The following is a 24,891-nucleotide window of genomic DNA, read 5'->3' on the forward strand; positions in this document are numbered from 1 at the left end:
CAACCCTAAGCACACAGCCAAGACAATGGACGAGTGGTTTCGGGGCAAGTCTCTGAGTGTCCTTGAGTGGCCCAGCCAGAGCCCGGACTTGAACCCGATCGAACATCTCTGGAGGGACCTGAAAATAGCTGTGCAGCGACGCTCCCCATCCAACCTTGACAGAGCTTCAGAGGATCTGCAGAGATTAATGGAGAAACTCCCCAAATACAGGTGTGCCAAGCTTGTTGTGTCATACCCAAGAATACTCAACGCTGTAATTGCTGCCAAAGGTGCTTCTACAAAGTACTGAGTAAAGGGTCTGAATACTTATGGAAATGTGACATTTCAGTTTTTAATTGTTAATACTTTTGCAAACATTTCTAAAAACGTGTTTTTGTTTGTCATTACGGGGTATTGTGTGTAGATTGATGAGGGGGAAAAAACAATTTCATCAATTTCAGAATAAGGCTGTAGCATAACAAAATGTGGAAAAGTGAAGGGGTCTGAATACTTTCCGAATGAAATGTATCAACATGAAATTATACTTACTGTTAATTCATGCAAAGGGGATTGTGATTTCGATTTTGTGATTTGCTTACCCCTACCGGTCTCTCTCAGACAGAGAGGTAAGACGAAATCAAAACTCAGAAAAGAAGGATGAGTTTTACTATCTCTTCTCATTTACATAACCAATAACAAGATGTCTGAGTGGGTTTGTAATATCTGGGGAACATTCAATAGATTAGGCAGGTGATTCATCTGAAGACCATCTGACGTCTCATTGAGTATGCGGAATGTCAGATGTGCTGCTATTTCTCTGAGAAGGTTTTTGTGTGCTTAATTGAAGTTCTCATTTTGCACAGCGCTTCTGGTCTTGACTGAGGCCTGTTTGATTGGCACATCTGATGATGAGGATTAGATGAGAATTGTAGCCTCTGTTCATCTTCTCAGCGAGCACCCAACCTACTTTTATAACATGGAGTCAGGAAGCCCCATTCCTGATATAGTCTGTATGAGATGAGAACAATCAACTTTAACATTGAAAGTGTCTCCTCCTCCTATAACTGTCAGTCTCTCTCTCTCTCTCTCTCTCTCTCTCCCCATCCTTCTGTGTGCACTCAGGTTCTCCAGCTAGGCTCAGACATCCTCCCCCAGTACAAACAGGAGGCTCCTAAGACTCCCCCTCACATCATCCTCCACTACTGCACCTTCAAGACCACCTGGGACTGGGTCATCCTCGTCCTCACCTTCTACACGGCCATCATGGTGCCCTACAACGTGTCCTTCAAGACCAAGCAGAACAACATCGTGTGGCTGGTGCTGGACAGTGTGGTGGATGTCATCTTCCTGGTGGACATCGTACTCAACTTCCACACCACCTTCGTGGGGCCCGGTGGGGAGGTCATCTCAGACCCCAAGCTGATCAGGATGAACTACCTGAAGACCTGGTTCGTCATCGACCTGCTGTCCTGCCTGCCCTATGACATAATCAATGCCTTTGAGAATGTGGATGAGGTACGGTAGGCTGGCTCGGGGAAGGGGTGGGTTTAGGATCTTTGAAATTGTGTTTTTTTTTTTTATTATCTTTTTATTAGAATGTTATTTTCTTTTAATAGGGGTTACATAGACAACCAAACAAAGTGCACCACACAGACTAAGTACAATAAAAGGAATAAATAAGGATACAGCAAAACATTATACAAAAAGGCAGTCATAAAATGGAGAGAAAACAATATATACAAACATTACAATTATAACATGGGCATTTATGGGAGGTTTCCTACATAGGACAACAATGGAGACCAAATTTTCCAAAATTTATCAGACCTCTGGTGTAAATCAAATGTACATTTCTCTAGAGGTAGGATAGCAGAAGCTTCAGAAAGCCACATTCTCGCAGATGGTACTTCAGGTGTGGACCATAATAACAATATGCATTTTTTTGGCTAAGTGAACAAGGGTATTGAACAGATGTTCAGAGTCAGGGTCAAACATGACGTTACAATCAAAATAGAGCAAATATAACTTCGGTGAAAAAGCTCATTATCTACCCAAGATATTCTGGATGTGTAAGTGAATATCATTCCAATAAGACTGGATTCTGCTACAGTACCAAAAAACGCACATGAAGGTGCCAGTATCCTGTTACATTTGAAACAGAAATGTGATGCATTGGAAAACATTCTGTGAAGGCGGACAGGTGTGAAGTAGGTTCTATGAAAAAAATGTGAAATGTAGCTCTTGTATGCTTACGGAGGTGCATTTGGGGTAGACCCTTTTGCAGATAGAAGCCCGTTCTTCCTCACGAAATGCATGTCCAATGTCTCTCTCCCAAACATGTCTCAACACATCATAGGATGAGGCACTTCTGTTCAATCAAATAGAATATATGTGGAGATTAAACCTCTCCGAACGGTAGGATTCGTAAATATTTTTTCAACTTCAGGCATTTGAAAATGTTGTTTATCGACTTTCTTCTGGCCCTCTATGAAGTGTCTAAGTTGTAGGTATTTGTCAGTTGTACTTCTAACAGTTGCTTCTTATGTCGGCTCTGAAATCCAGAAATGTGGCCTTCTGTCAAAACCACTTTGCCTGATGAGCTCTAGACGATTTTCAGTCCTCCAGGAGAAGCAATTATCAATACTCCTTCAACCCAATCATATAGAACACAATTAATTGGATTTTAAACAGAAAAACTTATGGACTGTGTTACTGCTTTTCTAGAGTTCAATGATAGGTGCTCCATCACCATCATTTCATTAGTATAGCTCATAAAACACATGTTTTAGGAGAGAGTGAGTGTGTGTTTGTGTGTATCCAGGTCAATGATACTGTACTTTGCTGTGTAGGTTATAAAAAATACATGTTTAAATGGGTTATATATACTGTAGGCAATGTTCCCTCAAATTTGTTCAGCACTGAGTAAATTTCAGGTCTGCTGAGCACAAACTTGAACATTGTGAATATTCTGTGCAACTTCCGGCGCGTGTTTACTGTGAACACTGAGGCTGAACCCGTTTTAAGTTACAGTTTTAACAGTGGCCAAGTAGGCTACTGTGGCTATTTTATCATAATGTAGGACTACCAGAGTGGCCTACCATAAAACATTTGAGAAAATGCATCCCATAACATTTTAACATGGAAATAGCTGTTCTATCGTTCAGCCTACAGTAGCAGCCAATGTGTGGTGTTCAAGCTAGGCCTACATTCCATGAGACTTTTGAAAAAAACATGCAGGGCTTCAAATCAAATCAAATTTTATTGGTCACATACACATGGTTAACAGATGTTAATGCGAGTGTAGCGAAATGCTTGTGCTTCTACTTCCGACCATGCAGTAATATCTAACAAGTAATCTAACAATTTCACAACAACTACCTTATACACACACAAGTGTAAAGGAATGAATAAGAATATGTACATATAAATATATGGATGAGCGATGGCCGAACGGCATAGGCAAGATGCAGTAGATGGTATGGAGTACAGTATATACATATGAGATGAGTAATGTAGGGTATGTAAACATTATATAAAGTGGCATTGTTTAAAGTGACTAGTGATACATTTATTACAGCCAATTCTTTTCATTATTAAAGTGGCTAGAGATTTGTGTCAGTATGTTGGCAGCAGCCACTCAATGTTAGTGATGGCTGTTTAACAGTCTGATGGCCTTGAGATAGAAGCTGTTTTTCAGTCTCTCGGTCCCAGCTTTGATGCACCTGTACTGACCTCGCCTTCTGGATGATAGCGGGGTGAACAGGCAGTGGCTCGGGTGGTTGTTGTCCTTGATGATCTTTTTTGGCCTTCCTGTGACATCGGGTGGTGTAGGTGTCCTGGAGGGCAGGTAGTTTGCCCCCGGTGATGCATTGTGCAGACCTCACTACCCTCTGGAGAGCCTTGCGGTTGTGGGCAGAGCAGTCGCTGTACCAGGCGGTGATACAGCCCGACAGGATGCTCTCGATTGTGCATCTGTAAATGTTTGTGAGTGTTTTTGGTGACAAGCCAAATTTCTTCAGCCTCCTGAGGTTGAAGAGGGGCTGTTACGCCTTCTCACCACGCTGTCTGTGTGGGTGGACCATTTCAGTTTGTTTCCTGAAGTCCACGATCATCTCCTTTGTTTTGTTGACGTTGAGTGTGAGGTTATTTTCCTGACACCACACTCCGAGGGCCCTCACCTCCTCCCTGTAGGCCGTCTCGTCGTTGTTGGTAATCAAGCCTACCACTGTAGTGTCGTCTGCAAACTTGATGATTTGAGTTGGAGGCGTGCATGGCCACGCAGTCGTGGGTGAACAGGGAGTACAGGAGAGGGCTGAGAATGCACCCTTGTGGGGGTGGCCCGTCAGAAAGTCCAGGACCCAGTTGCACAGGGCGGGGTTGAGTCCCAGGGTCTCGAGCTTAATGACGAGTTTGGAGGGTACTATGGTGTTAAATGCTGAGCTGTAGTCGATGAACAGCATTCTTACATAGGTATTCCTCTTGTCCAGATGGGTTAGGGCAGTGTGATTGCAATTGTGTCGTCTGTGGACCTATTGGGGCGGTAAGCAAATTGGAGTGTGTCTAGGATGTCAGGTAGGGTGAAGGTGATATGATCCTTGACTAGTCTCTCAAAGCACTTCATGATGATGGAAGTGAGTGCTACGGGGCGGTAGTCATTTAGGTCAGTTACTTTAGCTTTCTTGGAAACAGGAACAATGGTGGCCCTCTTGAAGCATGTGAGAATAGCTGACTGGGATAAGGTTTGATTGAATATGTCCGTAAACACACCAGCCAGCTGGTCTGCGCATGCTCTGAGGACGAGGCTAGGGATGCCGTCTGGGCCAGCAGCCTTGCGAGGGTTAACACGTTTAAATGTTTTACTCACATTGGCTGCAGTGAAGGTTTTGGCTTGACATAATCCACTTGTCCTTCAGACAAGGATGTAACTGAAAATGTTGTGGTGTTTGATGCAAGAAACCACTCTTCAAAATAAAATGTATTATTATTCCCATACCATTATTACAGAGAATCAGAGAAATTATGCTACGCTCTGCCTATTGGCTACTTAGCTTATTCAAGACTGTCACAAAATACAACACTTCCCCTTTAAGACATAAAAAGGCTCTTTACCTGACTCGCTTCTCAAAGATGGCTAGAAATGCACACATTTTGTACTCTTGTTGGAAGCAACCACTCCCCATTGTTGCTATAACTGGGCTAATAACTCACTAACTAGCAAAGATTATGAACAATTGTGCACATGTGGCTACATGCAGCTCTCACTTTGATCTCAAAACAAGCACATCTACTCATGACCACTCATACTGTAGCCTAAACACAGTTCAGTTCAAAGTGAATGGCACAGATCCATATATGGCAATGGCTATTGGCATATAGGCCTACTGCAGCTCTGATTGATTATGGTGCACCGGTCTGTTTAGAGTACAGGCCGGAGTCGTGCCTGTCAATGCAATAGAATCCTACTCCAATGTGCTCTGCCTACAATAAAATCTATTGCACAGTTTGTTTTCCATTCTAAGTCTTGGATAGTTTATTTTATTTCGGTATGCTACATTGAAAGTGACTAATATTGCGTTGATTCGAGCACAATTCCCACAGCAGAGCGAAACAGTTGATAGTGTTAACTAAAGGGGAAAACTCTAGAAGTTGAGTGAAGTTCAACCTCGTGATTCTCTGCCCGGGCTGATATTGCATCTGTGCAGCAGTAGTCTGAGGGGAGCTGTGTGCGCAGCTTAGAGGGAACATTGACTGTAGGTTATATAAAATACATGTTTTCTGTATTGATGGCTGACGTTCCCAGGTTTCTAGAATAAGAGAACTGGTTCCCTGCTGTAATTTGAAGCTGGTGTGAAGGCGTGAACTATGTCTTGTATTGGTGTCTGGTCAGGATACAGTAGGTGAATGTCTCCTGCTGTATGTTAGTTCAGGTTTGTGTGCCTCTGTGGGTTTTCTCCGGTAGACCTGATAATTTCTGGGAGCTCCTGCTGGGATGTGGCTGTGAAGTCTACTAGCTCACAGAGGAAGAGGGGCAGGAGCAGCCATGAGGGGCTGATGGGAAATCAATAGGATTCAAATGCACAACCACAAAACTCAAATTGACGATTTGTCTCTGTGTCAAGATGTGAGCACATATTGAGGGAAAAGGGTAATGTACCGGGTGTTGTGACCAATGTGCACAGTGTATTGTAGTGTGTTCCCAAGACCTACCGTCACTCTGAAACATGCAGTGTAGAGAGAGAGAACATAGAAAATATAATAGAGGAGCTAGAGAGTGAGAGGTGAGACAGAGAATGACAGGGATAGACAAAGAGATGTCAAACAGGAAGAGATAATAAGGACATTTTATTTTTTGTCAGGGTTGTTTTTTTGCCCTTTTTTCTCTGGAGGTTTACATTGTGATGACAGTTTTTGCCTTTCAACATTATGGCTTTATAGTTGATTTTAAATCCGGTGCTATGCAAAATATCAAGTGCTTTGCTGCACATTGAAATGTCTTTAGTTTCTGCAGGTGCTTTGATATATGTTGAGCTTTATTCGCTGTATGCTAGTGTTCCCCAAGTGTTAATTTATCTGTCCACCCAAGTTTAGAGAGCAACATTGATTTTTTGTTTTCAATTTGTTTTCATCACATTTATTTCCATGACTGATCAAAACACTTCTCAGGGATCTCTCTTGTTCCTCTGCAGCAGACATATGGTGAGCGATATGTTTGGAACATCGAACCGCAATAAAATCGCAAACATTTGGTATCGGCACCTAAGTATCATGTTAACATCGTATCGTGAAGAACCTGGCAATTCCCAGCCCTAAAGTATTCCCACACATAAATAGAGAGACATATGTGATCGTATCCAAATGTAATCAAGGTTTCAAATGATTATGTTTTTGTCAAATACTATATATGTTTGGACATCTTGCAGTCAATTTGCAGTGTACAAATTATTTATAACTATGTTCCAGCCCCCTGACCATCTGCTCAAGAAAAGATCGGTCCACAGCTGAATGTAATTGGGGACCCATGATGTACACTATAGTGAGGGGGATGTTTTAAGATTTCATAGAACACAACAGAAGAATCGACATCCAGATATTTTACACACAGAATCCTGCTTGTGTATAAGGCTACACAGTCACATCCTAGCAGCAAGAACTGCTAGAAAGTGACATGATGTAATGTGTTCACAAGTCTTCTTTGCTGTGTGCTGATGACTGCTGAGGTTCCCTGAGGTCTTGGAGGGGAGGAGTGGGCTTGGAGAGGAGGAGGGGGCAGGCAGCCCCCTGTAGTCTGGGCTGCTACCTGCTGGCACAGAGCCCCAGTAAAGTGCACTCAGACGCACTTTTCCTGTCTGCAGGGGCCACGCCAGCACTGGCTAATCCAGCGTGACCTTTTTATGTACCATGCATGTTGCAATGAACAAAAACAATCTGACAGGCCCAGGGGAGCCTCGCCCTCAGCACTGTGGAGGCTTGGGAGAGCATTATTAGCACCCACTCAAGCTGGCTGTGGAGGTTGTGGGTTAGCATTAGCCTAGTACTAAGGCTGGCTGTGGGGGTTTGGGTAAGCATTAGCCTAGCGTTTAGGGCTGTGGGGGTTTGGGTAAGCATTAGCCTTGCGCTAAGACTGGCTGTGGGGGTATGGGTAAGCATTAGTTGAGTACTTAGGGCTGTGGGGGTTTGGGTAAGCATTATCTAAGCACAGCGGTTCCCAAGCTAGGGATCGCAACCCCATGTGTGGTGTGAGAGTCACGGGAGAATATGATAATATGATATGAAAATGGGGTCACGGGAGAATTTCAAAAATCCTATATATATATACAGTGCCTTGGAAAAGTATTCATCCCCCTTGGCATTTTTCCTATTTTGTTGCATTACAACCTGTAATTTAAATAGATTTTTATTTGGATTTCATGTAATGGACATACACAAAATAGTCCAAATTGGTGAAGTGAAATGAAAAAAATAACTATTTAATTATTATTTTTTTTAAACAGAAAAGTGGTGCATGCATATGTATTCACCCCCTTTGCTATGAAGCCCCTAAATAAGATCTGGTGCAACCAATTACCTTCAGAAGTCACATAATTAGTTAAATAAAGTCCACTTGTGTGCAATCGAAGTGTCACATGATCTGTCATATGATATCAGTATATATACACCTGTTCCGAAAGGCCCCAGAGTCTGCAACACCCCTCAGCAAGGGGCACCACCAAGCAAGCGGCACCATGAAGACCAAGGAGCTCTCCAAACAGGTCAGGGACAAAGTTGTGGAGAAGTACAGATCAGGGTTGGGTTATAAAAAAAATCAGAAATTTCGACCATCCCACGGGGCACCATTAAATCCATTATTAAAAAATGGAAAGAATATGGCACCACAACAAACCTAACAAGAGAGGGCCGCCCACCAAAACTCATGGACCAGGCAAGGAGGGCATTAATCAGAGAGGCAACTAAGAGACCAAAGATAACCCTGAAGGAGCTGCAAAGCTCCACAGCGGAGATTGGAGTATCTGTCCATAGGACCACTTTAAGCTGTACACTCCACAGAGCTGGGCTTTACGGAAGAGTGGCCAGAAAAAAGCCATTGCTTAAAGAAAAAAATAAGAAAACACGTTTGGTGTTCGCCAAAAGGCATGTGGGAGACTCCCCAAACATATGGAAGAAGGTACTCTGGGCAGATTAGTCTAAAATTGAGTTTTCTGTCCATCAAGAAAAACACTGTCTGGCGCAAACCCAACACCTCTCATCACACCGAGAACACCATCCCCACAGTGAAGCATCATTTTGTGGGGATGTTTTTCATTGGCAGGGACTGGGAAACTGGTCAGAATTGAAGGCGCTAAATAAAGGGAAATTCTTGAGGGAAAACAGTTTGTCTTCCAGAGATTTGAGACTGGGATGGAGATTCACCTTCCAGCAGGACAATGACCCTAATTATACTGCTAAAGCAACACTTGAGTGGTTTAAGGGGAAACATTTGAATGTCTTGGAATGGCCTAGTCAAAGCCCAGACCTCAATCCAATTGAAAATCTGTGGTATGACTTAAAGATTGCTGTACACCAGTGGAACTCATCCAACTTGAAGGAGCTGGAGCAGTTTTGCCTTGAAGAATGGGCAAAAATCCCAGTGGCTAGATGTGCCAAGCTTATAAAGACATACCCCAAGAGACTTGCAGCTGTAATTGCTGCAAAAGGTGGCTCCCGAGTGGCGCAGTAGTCTAAGGCACTGCATCTCAGTGCTACAGGCGTCACTACCGACACCCTGGTTCGAATCCAAGCTGTATCACATCCGTCCGTGATTGGGAGTCCATTGCTCAGCGCGCAATTGGCCCAGCGTCGTCCGGGTTTGGCTGGGGTAGGCCGTCATTGTAAATAAGAATTTGTTCTTAACTGACTTGCCTAGGTAAATAAAGGTTAAATAAATAAAAATACAAAGTATTGACTTTGGCGGGGGTGAATAGTTATGCACGCTCAAGTTTTCCGTTTTTTTTTGTGTTATTTCTTGTTTCTTTCACAATAAAAAAATATTTTGCATCTTCAAAGTGGTAGGCATGTTGTGTAAATCAAATGATACAAACCCCCCAAAAATCTATTTTAATTCCAGGTTGTCAGGCAACAAAATAGGAAAAATGCCAAGGGGGTGAATACCTTCGCAAGCCACTGTGTGTATATATATATATATATATATATATATATATATATTATATGGCGTATCGCTGCAGAATGCTGTGGTACCCATGTTGGTTAAGTGTGCCTTGAATTCTAAATAAATCACAGACAGTGTCACCAGCAAAGCATCCCCACATCATCACACCTCCTCCTCCATGCTTCACGGTGGGAACCACACATGCGGAGATCATCCGTTCACCTACTCTGTGTCTCACAAAGACACGGCGGTTAGAACCAAAAATATCAAATTTGGACTCATCAGACCAAAGAAAAGATTTCCACCAGTCTAATGTCCATTGCTCGTGTTTCTTGGCCCAAGCAAGTCTCTTCTTCTTATTGGTGTCCTTTATAGTGGTTTCTTTGCAGCAATTCAACCATGAAGGCATGATTAACGCAGTCTCCTCTGAGCAGTTGATGTTGAGAGTGTCTGTTACTTGAACTCTGTGAAGCATTTATTTGGGCTGCAATTCCTGGGGCTGTTAACTCTAATGAACTTATCCTCTGCAGCAGAGGTAACTCTGGGTCTTCCTTTCCCGTGGCAGTCCTCATGAGAGCCAGTTTAAATTCAATTCAAATCAAATTTTATTTGTCACATACACATGGTTAGCAGATGTTCATGCGAGTGTAGTATAATGCTTGTGCTTCTAGTTCCGACCATGCAGTAATAGCTAACAAGTAATCTAACCTAACAATTTCACAACAACTACCTTATAAACACACAAGTGTAAAGGAATTCATAAGAATATGTACATAAAAATATATGAATGAGTGATGGCCGAACGGCATAGGCAAGATGCAGTAGATGGTATAGAGTACAGTATATACATATGAGATGAGTAATGTAGGGTATGTAAACATTATAAAAAGTGGCATGGTTTAAAGTGGCTAGTGATACATTTATTACATCAAGATGGCAAGATGCAGTAGATGGTATAGAGTGCAGTATATACATATGAGATGAGTAATGTAGGGTATGTAAACATTATATAAAGTGGCAAGTTTAAAGTGGCAAGTGATACATTTATTACATCAATGTTGCACACTTGTCATTCTCTCAACCAGCTTCACCCGGAATGCTTTTCCAACAGTCTGGTGGGAAAACTCATCCCAAACCATCTCAATTGGGTTGAGGTCAGGTGATTGTGGAGGCCAGGTCATCTGATCCAGCACGACATCACTCTCCTTCTTGGTCAAATAGCCCATACACAGCCTGGAGAAATGTTGGTTCATTGTCCTGTTAAAAAAACAAATGATAGTCACACTAAGTGACTGGATGATAACGGGGTGAACAGGCAGTGGCTCGGGTGGTTGTTGTCCTTGATGATCTTTTTGGCCTTCCTGTGACATCGGGTGGTGTAGGTGTCCTGGAGGGCAGGTAGTTTGCCCCCGGTGATGCGTTGTGCAGACCTCACTACCCTCTGGAGAGCCTTACGGTTATGGGCGGAGCAGTTGCCGTACCAGGCGGTGATTCAGCCCGACAGGATGCTCTCGATTGTGCATCTGTAAATGTTTGTTAGTGTTTTTGGTGACAAGCCACATTTTTTTAGCCTCCTGAGGTTGAAGAGGCGCTGTTGCGCCTTCCTGTGGCACTGTATTGTCCTCAAAGCGAGCAGTCTGTCTGGGAGCAAGACATCTTGGTCCGCGACGGGGCTGGTTTTTCTTTTGTAGTCCGTGATTGACTGTAGACCGTGCCACATACCTCTCGTGTCTGAGCCGTTGAATTGCCACTCTACTTTGTCTCTATACTGACGCTTAGCTGGTTTGATTGCCTTGCGGCGGGAATAGCTACACTGTTTGTATTTGGTCATGTTTCCGCTCACCTTGCCCTGATTAAAAGCAGTGGTTTGCGCATTGGCGAAAATCTGATATCAACTTTGGAGGGGACAATTACATGACATTTTCTCAAGAGCAATTCCTGAGGGGGACACCAAAAGTAGTGCAGTAAAACATAGCCTACATTGTAATATGGTAAATGTATATTGAGGAACCAAAGAAATAAGGTGTTTGCCGTACTCCTAACTACCGGTACCCAAAACTACACAACTAATCACAACAGCAATACCAACTGAGCTACAGCCCTCCCTGTAGCTCAGTTGGTAGAGCATGGTGTTTGCAAAGCCAGAGTTGTGGGTTCGATTCCCACGGGGGGCCAGCACAGAATTTTTTTTAAGTCGCTCTGGATAAGAGCGTCTGCTAAATGACTAAAATGTAGTTGCCTTTAACAAATCTTAGTTCAGTCACCAGTTTAAGTTGAGAGTGGGGGTATCCATGGCATTTTCCAATTATGTTCCTATTTTACAAGTAAAAAAAACTGAGAACCTTTCATAATGTTGCCAAACAAAGACTCAACAAACTTACCTGAGACTCCCTGTCTCTGCCAGTCTGTCCCTGCATATCTGTCCCCAACTCTGCTGTCTGTGTGCCATCTGTTGCCTGCTCTGCCTAATGACATCATTGTGAAACATTTCCATTAGAATTTCATTTCTTTCTTATGAACATTTTATCAACTAGTCTTTGAGATATTAGGCTACTAGGGTTCTTACAATGCGTTTTGGTGTATTGAAAAATACTCTGATGTCCGTCTTTTATTTTTCTGCCATTTTTCTACCTGGCTGGCTGGCTACACACACAGTGTGTAGGTTATTTACAGTAGGAGATGGGCTTCTATCATCTTCTATCATCATTCTATTTGGGCTTCGATCTAAAAGGTAGCTAGCAAATGTGAAACGGATTAAAATGACAAGAGTTGACAGCTGTATGAGTTCACCATTTACACAACATATGCTGCAACCTTTTGTAATTTTAATAGTTTGTTTCATATTGGCTGGCTTCCAACAATAGCTGAATTTGCAAAGCTAGCGAGCACCAATTCAGTTTCAGTGGTGTTTGCTATAATCTTTGCTACCCGGGTTAAATAAAGGTGAAATAAAATAAATAAATAAAAGTTCACTTGCGACAATTTAGCTTTTGCAACGAGACCATTAAATATATTTAAGACAATGGTAGAAGAGAGTGTAGTTCTGTTCAGTTTGGATTTCAGTTTATCGCTAACCTTATCACAGAGACTTTGAAGCACTAACTTACATCATCTGCATGCTGATTCCATCTTTGACGACGCCACATAAATGGAATAGGTACTAGCTAGCTTAATAGTTAATATTTGCGCGCTAGCTCTGCATATTCAGCTAGTGTATGTGCGCGATTGACTGGATTAACCTCATGTCAGTTACGTGCATTGAGTGCCTTTCAGACAGTAGATATGACCTCTCTGTTACCTAGCAAGCTAAGGAACTGGCAGTGGATCAAACCATTGTGAGGCAAAGGGTGGGGGGGTTGCAATCTTTTGAAACTTAAAAACGCGCTATTAAGTGTCTGTAATCAGCACAATTGCTTTCATTGCGTATTATTAATATTATTTAAATTACATAGTTATGTTTCAGTGATATATTGGGGGGGACATGTCCCCCCCGCCCCCCCCGGGATTTCCGCCCCTGGTTTCGCGCTTTCAGTTTTTCGCGAATGCTGCCATCAATCCACGGTTTCTGGTTGGGGAATGTTTTAACAGACACTGTGGGTACAACATCACCGATGCACTTGCTAATAAACTCGCTCACCGAATCAGTGTATTCATCCATGTTGTTGTTCGACGCTATGCGGAACATATCCCAGAGCCAGTTTCATCATAGCGCTTGATGGTTTTTCGACTGCACTTGAAGAAGCTTTCAAAGTTATTGAAATTTTCCACGTTGACTGACCTTCATGTCTTAAAGTAATGGACTGTCATTTCTCTTTGCTTATTTGAATTGTCTCAAAGACATTAAGAAGGAAAGAAATTCCAGAAATTAAACTTTTAACAAGGCACACATATTAACTGAAATGCATTCCAGGTGACTACCTCATGAAGCTGGTTGAGAGAATGCCAAGAGTGTGCAAAGCTGTCAACAAGGCAAAGGGGGGCTACTTTGAAGAATCTAAAATATATTTCGATTTGTTTAACACTTGGTTACAACATGATTCCATATTTGTTATTTCATAGTTTCGATGTCTTCACTATTATTCTACAATGTAACAAATAGTCAAAATAAAGAAAACTCTTGAATGAGTCGGTGTGTCCAAACTTTTGACTGGTACTGTATATAAGGCGGCGCACAATTGGCCCAGTGTAGGCCGGGGTAGGCCGTCATTGTAAATAAGAATTTGTTCTGCCTTTATTTAACTTGCCTAGTTAAATAAAGGTTAACAAATATATTATAATATTGTCTTTGTATCTCAAAATTATTGTACTGTGGTTAACCTTAAAAATTTCATTGAAAATTACTCAAATTTCAAAGATTTAATTCAACCAGTGAGTGCCCTTAGATCATGGGAAAAGGCTGCACTTGACCGTTGCACTTCAATCATTCCCACGGTGAATGGCTAGGCCCCTACGCTATGAAACCACACACTATTGTAGAGACTTTGATATTACCGGACGCAATTGATATGGTGAGGAGGCAGAGGTACAGAAACTCACATCAATACCTTTGTCAAATAAAACTGATAAATTAAGAATTTGTGTTTTTGCTAGCAATCATGAGGAAACTCTGACTGAACGACTCAAAAACTCCCCAGCTTATGCTCTCCAAATCAATGTTAGCTGTGAAGGCCGAGATGCCCATGCATTGACTTATGTTCGCTCTATATGTCGGGGGATGTTATTCACATGGACATATTGTTCTGTCTCACGATTCCAGAGCATGAAACGGCACAGGAGATGTTCAGTGTGCTGAGTGGCTAAATTGATGAAAAACTGATTCCATGGGATCGAATGGTGGGCTTTTGCACAGATGGGGCTCCATCTATGGCGGGACGGCAGGCAGGCCTCTGCAGTCTTGTTTTTAATATGTCTCCTTCTGCGATATGGATGCATTGTATGATACAACAATAGCAATTGGTGGCAAAAGAGCTGAGTACAGAACTCTGAGACATACTGCAGCAGGTAACTTTGATTGTAAACTACATCAAACCACATCTACTGTGCACACACCTGTTCGCAAAACTATTTGGAGATATGAGATCAGAGCATGACAATGTTCTATTTCACACCGAGGCTTGGTGGTTATCGAGGGGGATTGTTGGCAAGATTTGTTTTTGCATTGAGAGAGGAACTGTTGTCATTCACAATGGATGTAAAGAAAAAAAGACTTGGTTGACTTTGCCTCCTTACTTATGTAACAGACATATGAGAGAAACTGAACGCAAGCATGCAGGGGAAATACAAAAACATTCTACAGATGAGTGACAATCAGTGGATTCAGAGGAAATAATTCTTATTGGAGAGAGAGTCTTTCAAAAGCTAGCCATGCCCCCTTCCCTCGGCTGTGCATGTTTTTAACGGAAAACAACAACAGTAAGTGTCCTACACGGGTGATGACTGCTCACCTCCAACGCTTGGAAGAGCACTTTGGGACCTTCTTCCCAATCTGTTTGACTGTGATTCTTGCTCAGTTGACATGCCGGTAAGTAAAATCGATCAGCTGATCGAGCTGTCACGTGACCAATTGTATTCACGGGTCACTATGGAGGAGTTTTGGTTCCTAACTCAAAGGGAAAACCCTGCCATCTCCCTCTGAGCATTAATGCTACGTTCACAACAACTGGGAACTCGGAAGTCTCCGACTTCCGACTTTAGTGCGTTTAAAGTAACTGGGAACTCTGAAGAAGATTTAGCAAAGACTGGGGAAAATTGTTTTGAACGGTCATCCAACTCGAAATTCCAACTCGGGAACTCAGGTCTCTTTCTAGGACTCTGAATTTCCGAACTGAAGATCACTGATGTCATGATTTGACCTCCTACTTTTCCAAGGTCCCAGTTGTCTTGAAAGCACAATAAAACCAACGATACCCTTCGTCAGCTCATACAATATATGTGTGAAACTGGATTCAGTGCTCTCGTCTACCTTAAAACCAAATATAGATCCAGGTTGGGTGTGATAGCAGAGATGTTATTTTTATTTAACCATTATTTAACTAGGCAAGTCAGTTAAGAACAAATTCTTATTAACGATGACGGCCTACACCGGCCAAACCCAGACGACGCTGGGCCAATTGTTCGCCGACCTATGGGACTCGCAATCACGGCCGGTTGTGATATAGCCTGGATTCGAACTAGGGTGTCTGTAGGGACGCCTATAGCACTGAGATGCAGTGCCTTAAACCGCTGCACCACTCGGGAGCCCGAAAGGGAAAGAAGGTAGAGACAACAATACATAATGCGAAGCAGCCACAATTGTCTGTAAGAGTGTCCATGAGTGTCCATTAAGTCTTTGAATGAAGAGATGGAGATAAAACTGTCCAGTTTGAGTGTTTTTTGCAGCTCGTTCCAATCGCCAGCTGCAGCGAACTGTAAAGAGGAGCGACCCAGGGATGTGTGTGCTTTGGGGAACTTTAACAGAATGAGACTGGCAGAACGGGTGTTGTATGTGGAGGATGAGGGCTGCAGTAGGTATCTCAGATAGGGGGAGAGAGGCCTAAGAGGGTTTTATAAATAGGCATCAACCAGTGGGTCTTGTGACGAGTATACAAAGATGACCAGTTTACAGAGGAGTTTAGAGTGCAGTGATGTGATGTGTCCTATAAGGAGAATTGGTGGCAAATCTGATGGCCGAATGGTAAAGAACATCTAGCCGCTCGAGAGCACCCTTACCTGACGATCTATAAATGACGTCTCCGTAATCTAACATGGGTAGGATGGTCATCTGAATCGGGGTTAGTTTGGCAGCTGGGATGAAAGAGGAGTGGTTACGATAGAGGAAACCAAGACTAGATTTAACTTTAACCTGCAGCTTTGATATTTGCTCAGAGAAGAACAGTGAACCATCTAGCCATACTCCCAAGTACTTGTATGAGGTATTTGTATTTATTATGGATCACCATTAGCCAATGCAGCAGCTACTCTTCCTTGGGTCCAGCAAAATTAAGGCAGTTTATACAATTTTAAAACATTACAATACATTCACAGATTTCACAACCCACTGTGTGCCCTCAGGCCCATACTCCACCACTACCACATATCTACAGTACTAAATCCATGTGTATGTATAGTGCTTATGTTATTTATCATGTGTGTGTGTGTATGCATGTATGCATGTGTCTGTGCCAATGTTTGCTTCACAGTCCCCACTGTTCCATAATCTGTTTTTTTAATCTGTTTTTTAAGTCTAATTTTACTGCTAGCGTCAGTTACTTGATCTGGAATAGAGTTCCATGTAGTCATGGCTCTATGTAGTACTATGTGCCTCCCATAGTCTGTTCTGGACTTGGGGACTGAAGAAACCTCTTGTGGCATGTCTTGTGTGGTATGCATGGGTGTCCGAGCTGTGTGCCAGTAGTTTAGACAGACGGCTCAGTGCATTCAACATATCAATACCTCTCATAAATAAAAGTAGTGATATAGTCAATCTCTCCTCCACTTTGAGCCAGGAGAGATTGACATGCATTCTATTAATGTCTCTGTGTACATCCAAGGGCCAGCCGTGCTGCCCTGTTTTGAGTCAATTGCAATTTTCCTAAGTCATTTGTAGCACCTGACCACACGACTGAACAGTAGTCAAGGTGCAACAAAACTAGGGCCTGTAGGACCTGCCTTGTTGATAGTGTTGTTAAGAAGGCAGAGCATCGCTTTATTATAGACAGACTTCTCCTCATCTTAGCTGCTACTGCATCAATATGTTTTGACCATGACAGTTTACAATCTAATGTTACTCCAAGCAGTTTTGTCATCTCAACTTGCTCAATTTCCACATTATTTATTACAAGATTTAGTTGAGGTTTAGGGTTTAGTGAGTGTTTTGTTCCAAATACAATGCTTTTAGTTTTAGAAATATTTAGGGCTAACTTATTCCTTGCCACCCACTCTGAAACTAACTGCAGCTCTTTGTTGAGTGTTGCAGTCATTTCAGTCACTGTAGTAGCTGACGTGTATAGCGTTGAGTCATCCTCATACATAGAAACTCTGGCTTTACTCAAAGTCAGTGGCATGTCGTTAGTAAAAATCTAAAAAAGCAAGGTGCCTAAACAGCTACCCTGGGGAATTCCTGATTCTAACTGGATTATATTTGATAGGCTTCCATTAAAGAACACCCTCTGTGTTCTGTTAGACAAGTAACTCTTTATCCACATTATAGCAGGGGGTGTAAAGCCATACACACAAGTTCTTCCAGCAGCAGACTATGATCAATAATGTCAAAAGCTGCACTGAAGTCTAACAAGACAGCCCCCACAATCATTTTATCATCGATTTCTCTCAGCCATTCATCAGTAATTTGTGTAAGTGCTGTGCTTGTTGAGTGTCCTTCCCTATAAGCATGCTGAAATTCTGTTGTCAATTTGTTTACTGTAAAATAGCATTGTATCTGGTCAAACACAATTTTTTCCAGAAGTTTATTAAGGGTTGGTAACAGGCTGATTGGTTGGCTATTTGAGCCAGTAAAGGGGGCTTTACCATTCTTGGGTAGCCGAATGACTTTAGCTTCCCTCCAGGCCTGAGGGCACACACTCTCTATTAGGCTTAAATTAAAGATGTGGCAAATAGGAGTGGCAATATCGTCTGCTATTATCCTCAGCAATTTTCCATCTAGATCGTCAGACCCTGGTGGCTTGTCATTGTTGATACACAATCATTTTTTCACCTCTTCCACACTGACTTTACGGAATTCAAAAGTACAATTCTTGTCTTTCATAATTTGGTCCGATATACTTGGATGTGTTGGGTCAGCGTTTGTTGCTGGCATGTCATCCCTAAGTTTGCTTATCTTGCCAATGAAAAAGTCATTAAAGTTGTTTGCTTTGTGATGAATGAGCCATCTGATTCAATAAATGGAGCCGAGTTAGCATTTTTTCCCAAAATTTCATTTAAGGTGCCCCAAAACGTTTTACTATCATTCTTTATATAATTTGTCTTTGTTTCATAGTGTAGTTTATTTTTATTTAGTTTAGTCACATGATTTCTTAATTTGCAGTACATTTGCCAATCAGTTGGGCTGCCAGACTTAATTGCCATACCTTTCGCCTTATCCCTCTCAACCATACCATTTTTTAATTCCTCAGAAATCCAAGGGGATTCAACAGTTTTTACAGTAATTTTCTTAATGGGTACATGCTTATTAGTAACTGGAATAAGTCGTTTCATAAATGCGTCAAGTGCAGCATCTGGTTGCTCCTCATTACACACCACATACCAGCAAATATTCTTCACATCATCAACATATGAATCACTACAAAACATATTGTATGGCCTCTTATACACTATATTAGGCCCGGCCTTTGGAACTTTGGTTTCTCTAGATATGGCTATTATATTGTGATCACTATAACCTATGGATTTGGATACTGCTTTAAAGCAAATATCTGTAGCGTTAGTAAAACTGTAATCAATACTTGTTGATGATTTTATTCCTGTGCTGTTTGTAACTACTGTTAATGTTGCGACAGTTCGTTTCTGGTAACAGAACAAATAGTCAGCACATAGTAACTTCTGATTTAGCTGTACTTTAATTAATGCAAACACGTGTGTGGTAAATGGGTTGTTCGTATATACGGTCTCGCTGTTTTACCTCGCAGGGCAAAACAGAGAAGAGAGCGTCACATTCTATTGTTCTCTCATTTATACCGAGAGATATTTCCCGCTCAATGCCGACCTGTCCGAGGGAGGAGGAGCGTGGTTTAAACTTGCTCCTCCTGTCGTCGGCGTGTAGGCTGATCCCAGCGTCGTGACGCACTTCCTGTTGCCGGTTCTAGTTCTTGTCTTCAACAGATGATTTACTCGTAGTTTATGTACTTAGCATAGCTTCCCCAGTATTATAAAGGTTATGCATATAAATAGCCAGTTCAACCCTAACACTACCCTGGTAGGTTGACTGACAACCTGATCCAGGTTGAAGACACTGGTTACAGTTTGAAGTTTTTTCCTGAGTGGGCAGCTTGATGATAGCCAGTCAATATTTAAATCACCCATAAAATATACTTCTCTGTTGATATCACACACATTATCAAGCATTTCACACATATTATCCAGATACTGACTGTTAGCACTTGGTGGTCTATAGCAGCTTCCCACAAGAATGGGCTTTAGGTGAGGCAGATGAACCTGTAGCCATATTACTTCAACAGTATTTAACATTAGATTGTCTCTAAGCTTTACAGGAATGTAGTTCTGAATATAGACTGCAACACCACCTCTGTTGACATTTCTGTCTTTTCGGTAGATGTTATAACCATGTATTTCTACCACTGTATCATCAAAGGTATTATCTAAGTGAGTTTCAGAGATAGATGACATTCATATTCTGACTGTTACAAGCAAGTTATTGACTTCATGACCTTGTTTCTTAGGCTGCATATGTTAAAATGGGCTATTTATTTAGCACTTTTCTGGGTTGCTTAAAAAGGTTTTACGGCGAAAGCATAAATTTAGAGTATGTTAGGACAGTACATTTACAAGAGTTGTGTGTAATGTTTTGTCAATTCAAAGACAGGGTCACCAAAACCATAAAACCAGCTAAAATGATGCACTAACCTTTTACAATCTCCATCAGATGACACTCCTAGGACATTATGTTAGACAATGCATGCATTTTTAGTTCTATCAAGTTCATATTTATATCCAAAAACAGCGTTTTACTATGGCATTGATGTTGAGGAAATCGTTTCCCTCCAATAACCGGCAGTCAAGTCAGCACCACAAATTAAATAATTAAAATTAGAAAACATTGGTAAAATATTATATTGTCATTTAAAGAATTATAGATTTACATCTCTTGAACGCAATCAACTTGCCAGATTTAAAAATAACCTTACTGGGAAATCACACTTTGCAATAATCTGAGCACTGCGCCCAGAAAAATACGCGTTGCGATACAGACTAGCCGTCATGTTGGGGAGATCTAAAATCGAAAATACTATGTAAATAATCCATTACCTTTGATTCTCTTCATCAGATGTCACTTCCAGGTATCACAGGTCCATAACGAATGTAGTTTTGTTCAAAAAAGCTCATCATTTATGTCCAAAAATCTCCGTCTTGTTAGCACATGATCTAAGCCCGCCGGACTTCACTTCATGAACGAGGGGAAAAAATATATTTACGTTCGTTCAAACATGTCAAACGTTGTATAGCATAAATCATTAGGGCCTTTTTTAACCAGAACATGAATAATATTCAAGGTGGACGAATGCATTCTCTTTTATAACGTATTGGAACGAGGGTACCCAACATGAACTCGCGCGCCAGGTGTCTAATGGGCCATCATCGTTCCATGGCTCTTGTTCGGTCAGATCTCCCTCCAGAAGACTCAAAACACTTTGTAAAGGCTGGTGACATCTAGTGGAAGCAATAGGAAGTGCCAAAATATTCCTCAGCCCCTGTGTTTTTCAATGGCATAGGTTTAAAGGTAATACAACACATCAGGTATCCACTTCCTGTCAGAAAATGTCTCAGGGTTTTGCCTGCCAAATGAGTTCTGTTATACTCACAGACACCATTCAAACAGTTTTAGAAACTTTAGAGTGTTTTCTATCCATATATAATAAGTATATGCATATTCTAGTTACTGGGTAGGATTAGTAACCAGATTAAATCGGGTACATTTTTTTATCCAGCCGTGCAAATACTGCCCCTAGCCCTAACAGGTTAAGGAGCTCCTTTAGCACCTCGGACTCAGTGACTGCCTGCAGGGAGAAACTTTGTAGCGGGGCAGGGGAAAAAGAGGGAGGAGCATCGGGGCTAGTTGCATTAAAAGGGGTGGGAGATGAGGAAATGTTGGAAGGGCAAGGAGGCATGGCTGAGTCAAATAGGAATCCTGATCCAACAATCGAGGCTGTATCAGGCTGTATCACATCCGGCCGTGATTGGGAGTCCCATAGGGCGGCACACAATTAACTCAGTGTCGCCCGGGTTTGGCAGGGGTAGGCCGTCATTATAACTAAGAATTTGTTCTTAACTGACCTGCCTAGTTAAATAAAGGTTAAATAAAAAAAATATATAAAAAAATCAACAAGGAGCTATTTGAAAGTTTAATGCTTACAAAAACAGCATATTAAATTGTTTGGGGACAGACTTGGTGGAGACAACTGGGCACCGAAGGTGTTCCTTGGTAAAGATTGCCACTCCTCCACCTTTGAAAGATCTGTCTTGCCGAAAAAGGTCATAACCAGAAAGGTTAACATCAGTGTTCAAAACACTCTTTCTTAACCACGTCTCAGTAATGACTAACACATCTGGATTGGAACTGTGAACCCACACTTTTGATCAATTTTAGGTAATAAGCTTCTAGTGTTAAACGGCAGAAAACCCAGGCTTTTATGAGAGCATAAATCAGTGAAGCAGATAACAGAGCACAAGTCAGAATTGTGGCTAGCAATAGTAGATGGGCTAGGGTGTACATGCACATTTCCAGATATCATCAGCAGTAATACACTCAGGCCACGGCTGAGGACAGGGAGAGCTCTGCAATGTTTATTTATGACATTTGAATGTGCATTAGATGGCAACAAGATCATATTGTATAGCAATTTCATCAGGTAACATGACTACAAAGCCCGCGAGAGGTGGTTGGAATAGGATGGGAGACCAAGAGTCCATGTAACCAATAGAGTCAGAGTCCCGAGTGTGGGAACAAACAGTCTGTCCCACGGTTGGGTAAACAAGTAAGTTCATAGTCAACAAAGCATGCAGGAGTCATGAGGCAAATAGCATAAAGCACAAGAAAAATATATAACGACTTGGGGCTAGCCATTGTAAGTTCAGAGTCACAAAGATGAGATGTGCACTGTTGACCAGGCCCCCTGACTTTGAGAATCTCTGACGCGACATGAATCAAGCACACCCATCTCATTAGTGGTGGTGAGATAAGATACATTATGTCAGACTACAACATTGGTTGTTAATTCCATAATTTTTGGGCTAAGCATTAGCCTAGCGCCAAGGCTGGCTGTGGGTTTTGGGTAAGCATTAGCCTAGCACTTAGGGCTGTGGGGGTTTGGGTAAGCATTAGCCTAGCGCCAAGTCTGACTGTGGGGGTTTGGGTTAGCATAAGGCTAATTTAGCACTCAGGTATAATATTATAATGCAGCCTGCTGTCTTGGAGTAGGGAAACTAGGGGGAAACAAATGCATTAAACCCTCCCAAGGGAGAAGAAGCATGTTACCCGGTAAACAGGGTACTCCATCCCTATTAGCTTGACTTATTGGCTTGGATAGTCAATGTCTCAGGATGAAAACCTCTCAGGACTCTACAGGAGCTTTGAATCTTAATCGAATGATCAAGATCATGGTGGCAATTTGCTATCAATTTGATTAACTGCACACTTTGTCCCAGAATAATTATTGTATTCAATCTATTAACTCTTCTTCTCCTCAATCTAATGTTGCTCCTATTTTGTATTTGTATTTATTAGGGATCCCCATCTGTTGCCAAGGCAGCAGCTACTCTTCCTAGTGTCAAAACACATTAAAGCACTTACATTACATATAAAACAAAAGATTAAACAGTAGGGGCATACATACCCTAGGCCCAGGGGTACACTACCCTCCATTTCTCACGTTCATGCATGACTGCTCCCTATACATGACTTAATAAGGCTGATCTGTAATAAACAGGTGCTTACCAGCAGTAATCATTCATCATCATGTGTTACTGCTTTTTACGACCCATGCTGTTATCTTTTCATCTGATTGCCCTATAGGTGAGCCTTTAATGTGGATAGTTTTTTGCTCCTCATTTACATATGAGCTTAGCTGGGGTCTCCGGGGAGGCCTTTGATGCTGTGGGAGGAAGGGAGAAGAGAGGAGAGGGGAGGGGCCGAGGGGAAGCGATGATGGGACGGTACAGCTCCTCCGCTGACTGTTTTCGCCTTTTATGTGCTTTTATGTTGCTGCAATACTTCACCTGATAAAAGCAGTGTATTGAGATTCATGTTTGTAAACATTAAACTATCTATGGATGTTGTTTTGTTGTTGCCTTGTGGAGACTCCCCTGCCTACCACCCGTTCCTCAATGTTTACAAAAATAAAGTGGATACAGTAGCACAATAAACATGCTCCGGTCTACTGAAGGTTTTTCCGTCTTTACCATATAAGCAAAATCATTTTATTTGTTGTCTGCTTGTTTTCTCAGCCAATTACTTCTGCGTCCTTTCTCTGGCAAAGTTGTGTTATTACAAAGGCACTTTGGAGAACGTGTCACTTATGTCAGAAGAGAAAACGCTGAACAAGCTGTTAGATTGGGATATAACAGAATGTTTGTGTGAAGTGATATGGAACCTAAACTACAGCAGCATTCTGTTTTTACGAGGCATTGTATTGTGTTTTATACATTTTGGCTGGCTAGTGGGAAAGCTGCAATTCTGCCTACTTTTGTCCTATTTAGCTCCACTCATAGAACAACTTTGTTTAGCTTTATTCAGATGACATTCGCTGAGATGGAAATGAATCCGTTTTTGTACCCCAGGTCCAGTTGGGTTGATTACATCATGCTAATTTGAGGGCCAAGGGGTTAGTGCTACATGTCAGCACATTGCATATAGTTTTGCACAATGACCCTGACCCTAACTAAACCTTTACCATGTCCCCTTGTTCTCTGTGTCTCCTCCAGGGTATTAGCAGTCTGTTCAGCTCTCTGAAGGTGGTGCGCCTGCTGCGTCTGGGCCGGGTGGCCCGTAAACTGGACCACTATCTGGAGTATGGAGCAGCTGTATTGGTCCTACTGGTGTGTGTGTTTGGCCTGGTGGCCCACTGGCTGGCCTGCATCTGGTACAGCATTGGCGACTACGAGGTCATTGACGAGGTCACCAACACTATCAAGACGGACAGCTGGCTCTACCAGTTAGCCATCAACCTCGGGTCGCCATATTGCTACAATGCCAGCGGCTCAGGCCAATGGGAGGGTGGCCCCGGGAAAGACTCTCTGTACATCACGTCTCTTTACTTCACCATGACCAGCCTGACCACCATCGGGTTTGGCAACATCGCCCCCACCACGGATGGAGAGAAGATCTTCTCTGTGGCCATGATGATGGTGGGCTGTAAGTAACTGGGCTTGGTTGTTTTCCCTTCTCCATGGTGTTGGTTGGATGGCTAGCTGGTTGGTTGGTTGGATGGCTAGCTGGTTGGTTGGTTGGATGATTGGTTGGTTGGTTGGATGGCTAGCTGGTTGGTTGGTTGGATGATTGGTTGGATGGCTAGCTGGTTGGTTGGATGGCTAGCTGGTTG

The 24,891-nt window shown here is 42.2% G+C and overlaps 1 protein-coding gene across 1 annotated transcript in view; it reads left to right on the plus strand.

Annotated features, from left to right (window-relative positions):
* The window catches only part of kcnh5b (potassium voltage-gated channel, subfamily H (eag-related), member 5b), a 98,830-nt gene that overhangs the window by 27,126 nt on the left and 46,813 nt on the right, over nt 1-24,891 (plus strand). The window contains exons 6-7 of the mRNA XM_014190142.3: nt 1,102-1,494; nt 24,275-24,704. Of these exons, the coding sequence (XP_014045617.1) occupies nt 1,102-1,494; nt 24,275-24,704 (823 nt within the window). The remainder of the gene's footprint in view (nt 1-1,101; nt 1,495-24,274; nt 24,705-24,891) is intronic.

This window comes from Salmo salar, chromosome 01 (assembly GCF_965601325.2).
Source record: "Salmo salar chromosome 01, fSalSal1, whole genome shotgun sequence".
NCBI lineage: Eukaryota > Metazoa > Chordata > Actinopteri > Salmoniformes > Salmonidae > Salmo > Salmo salar.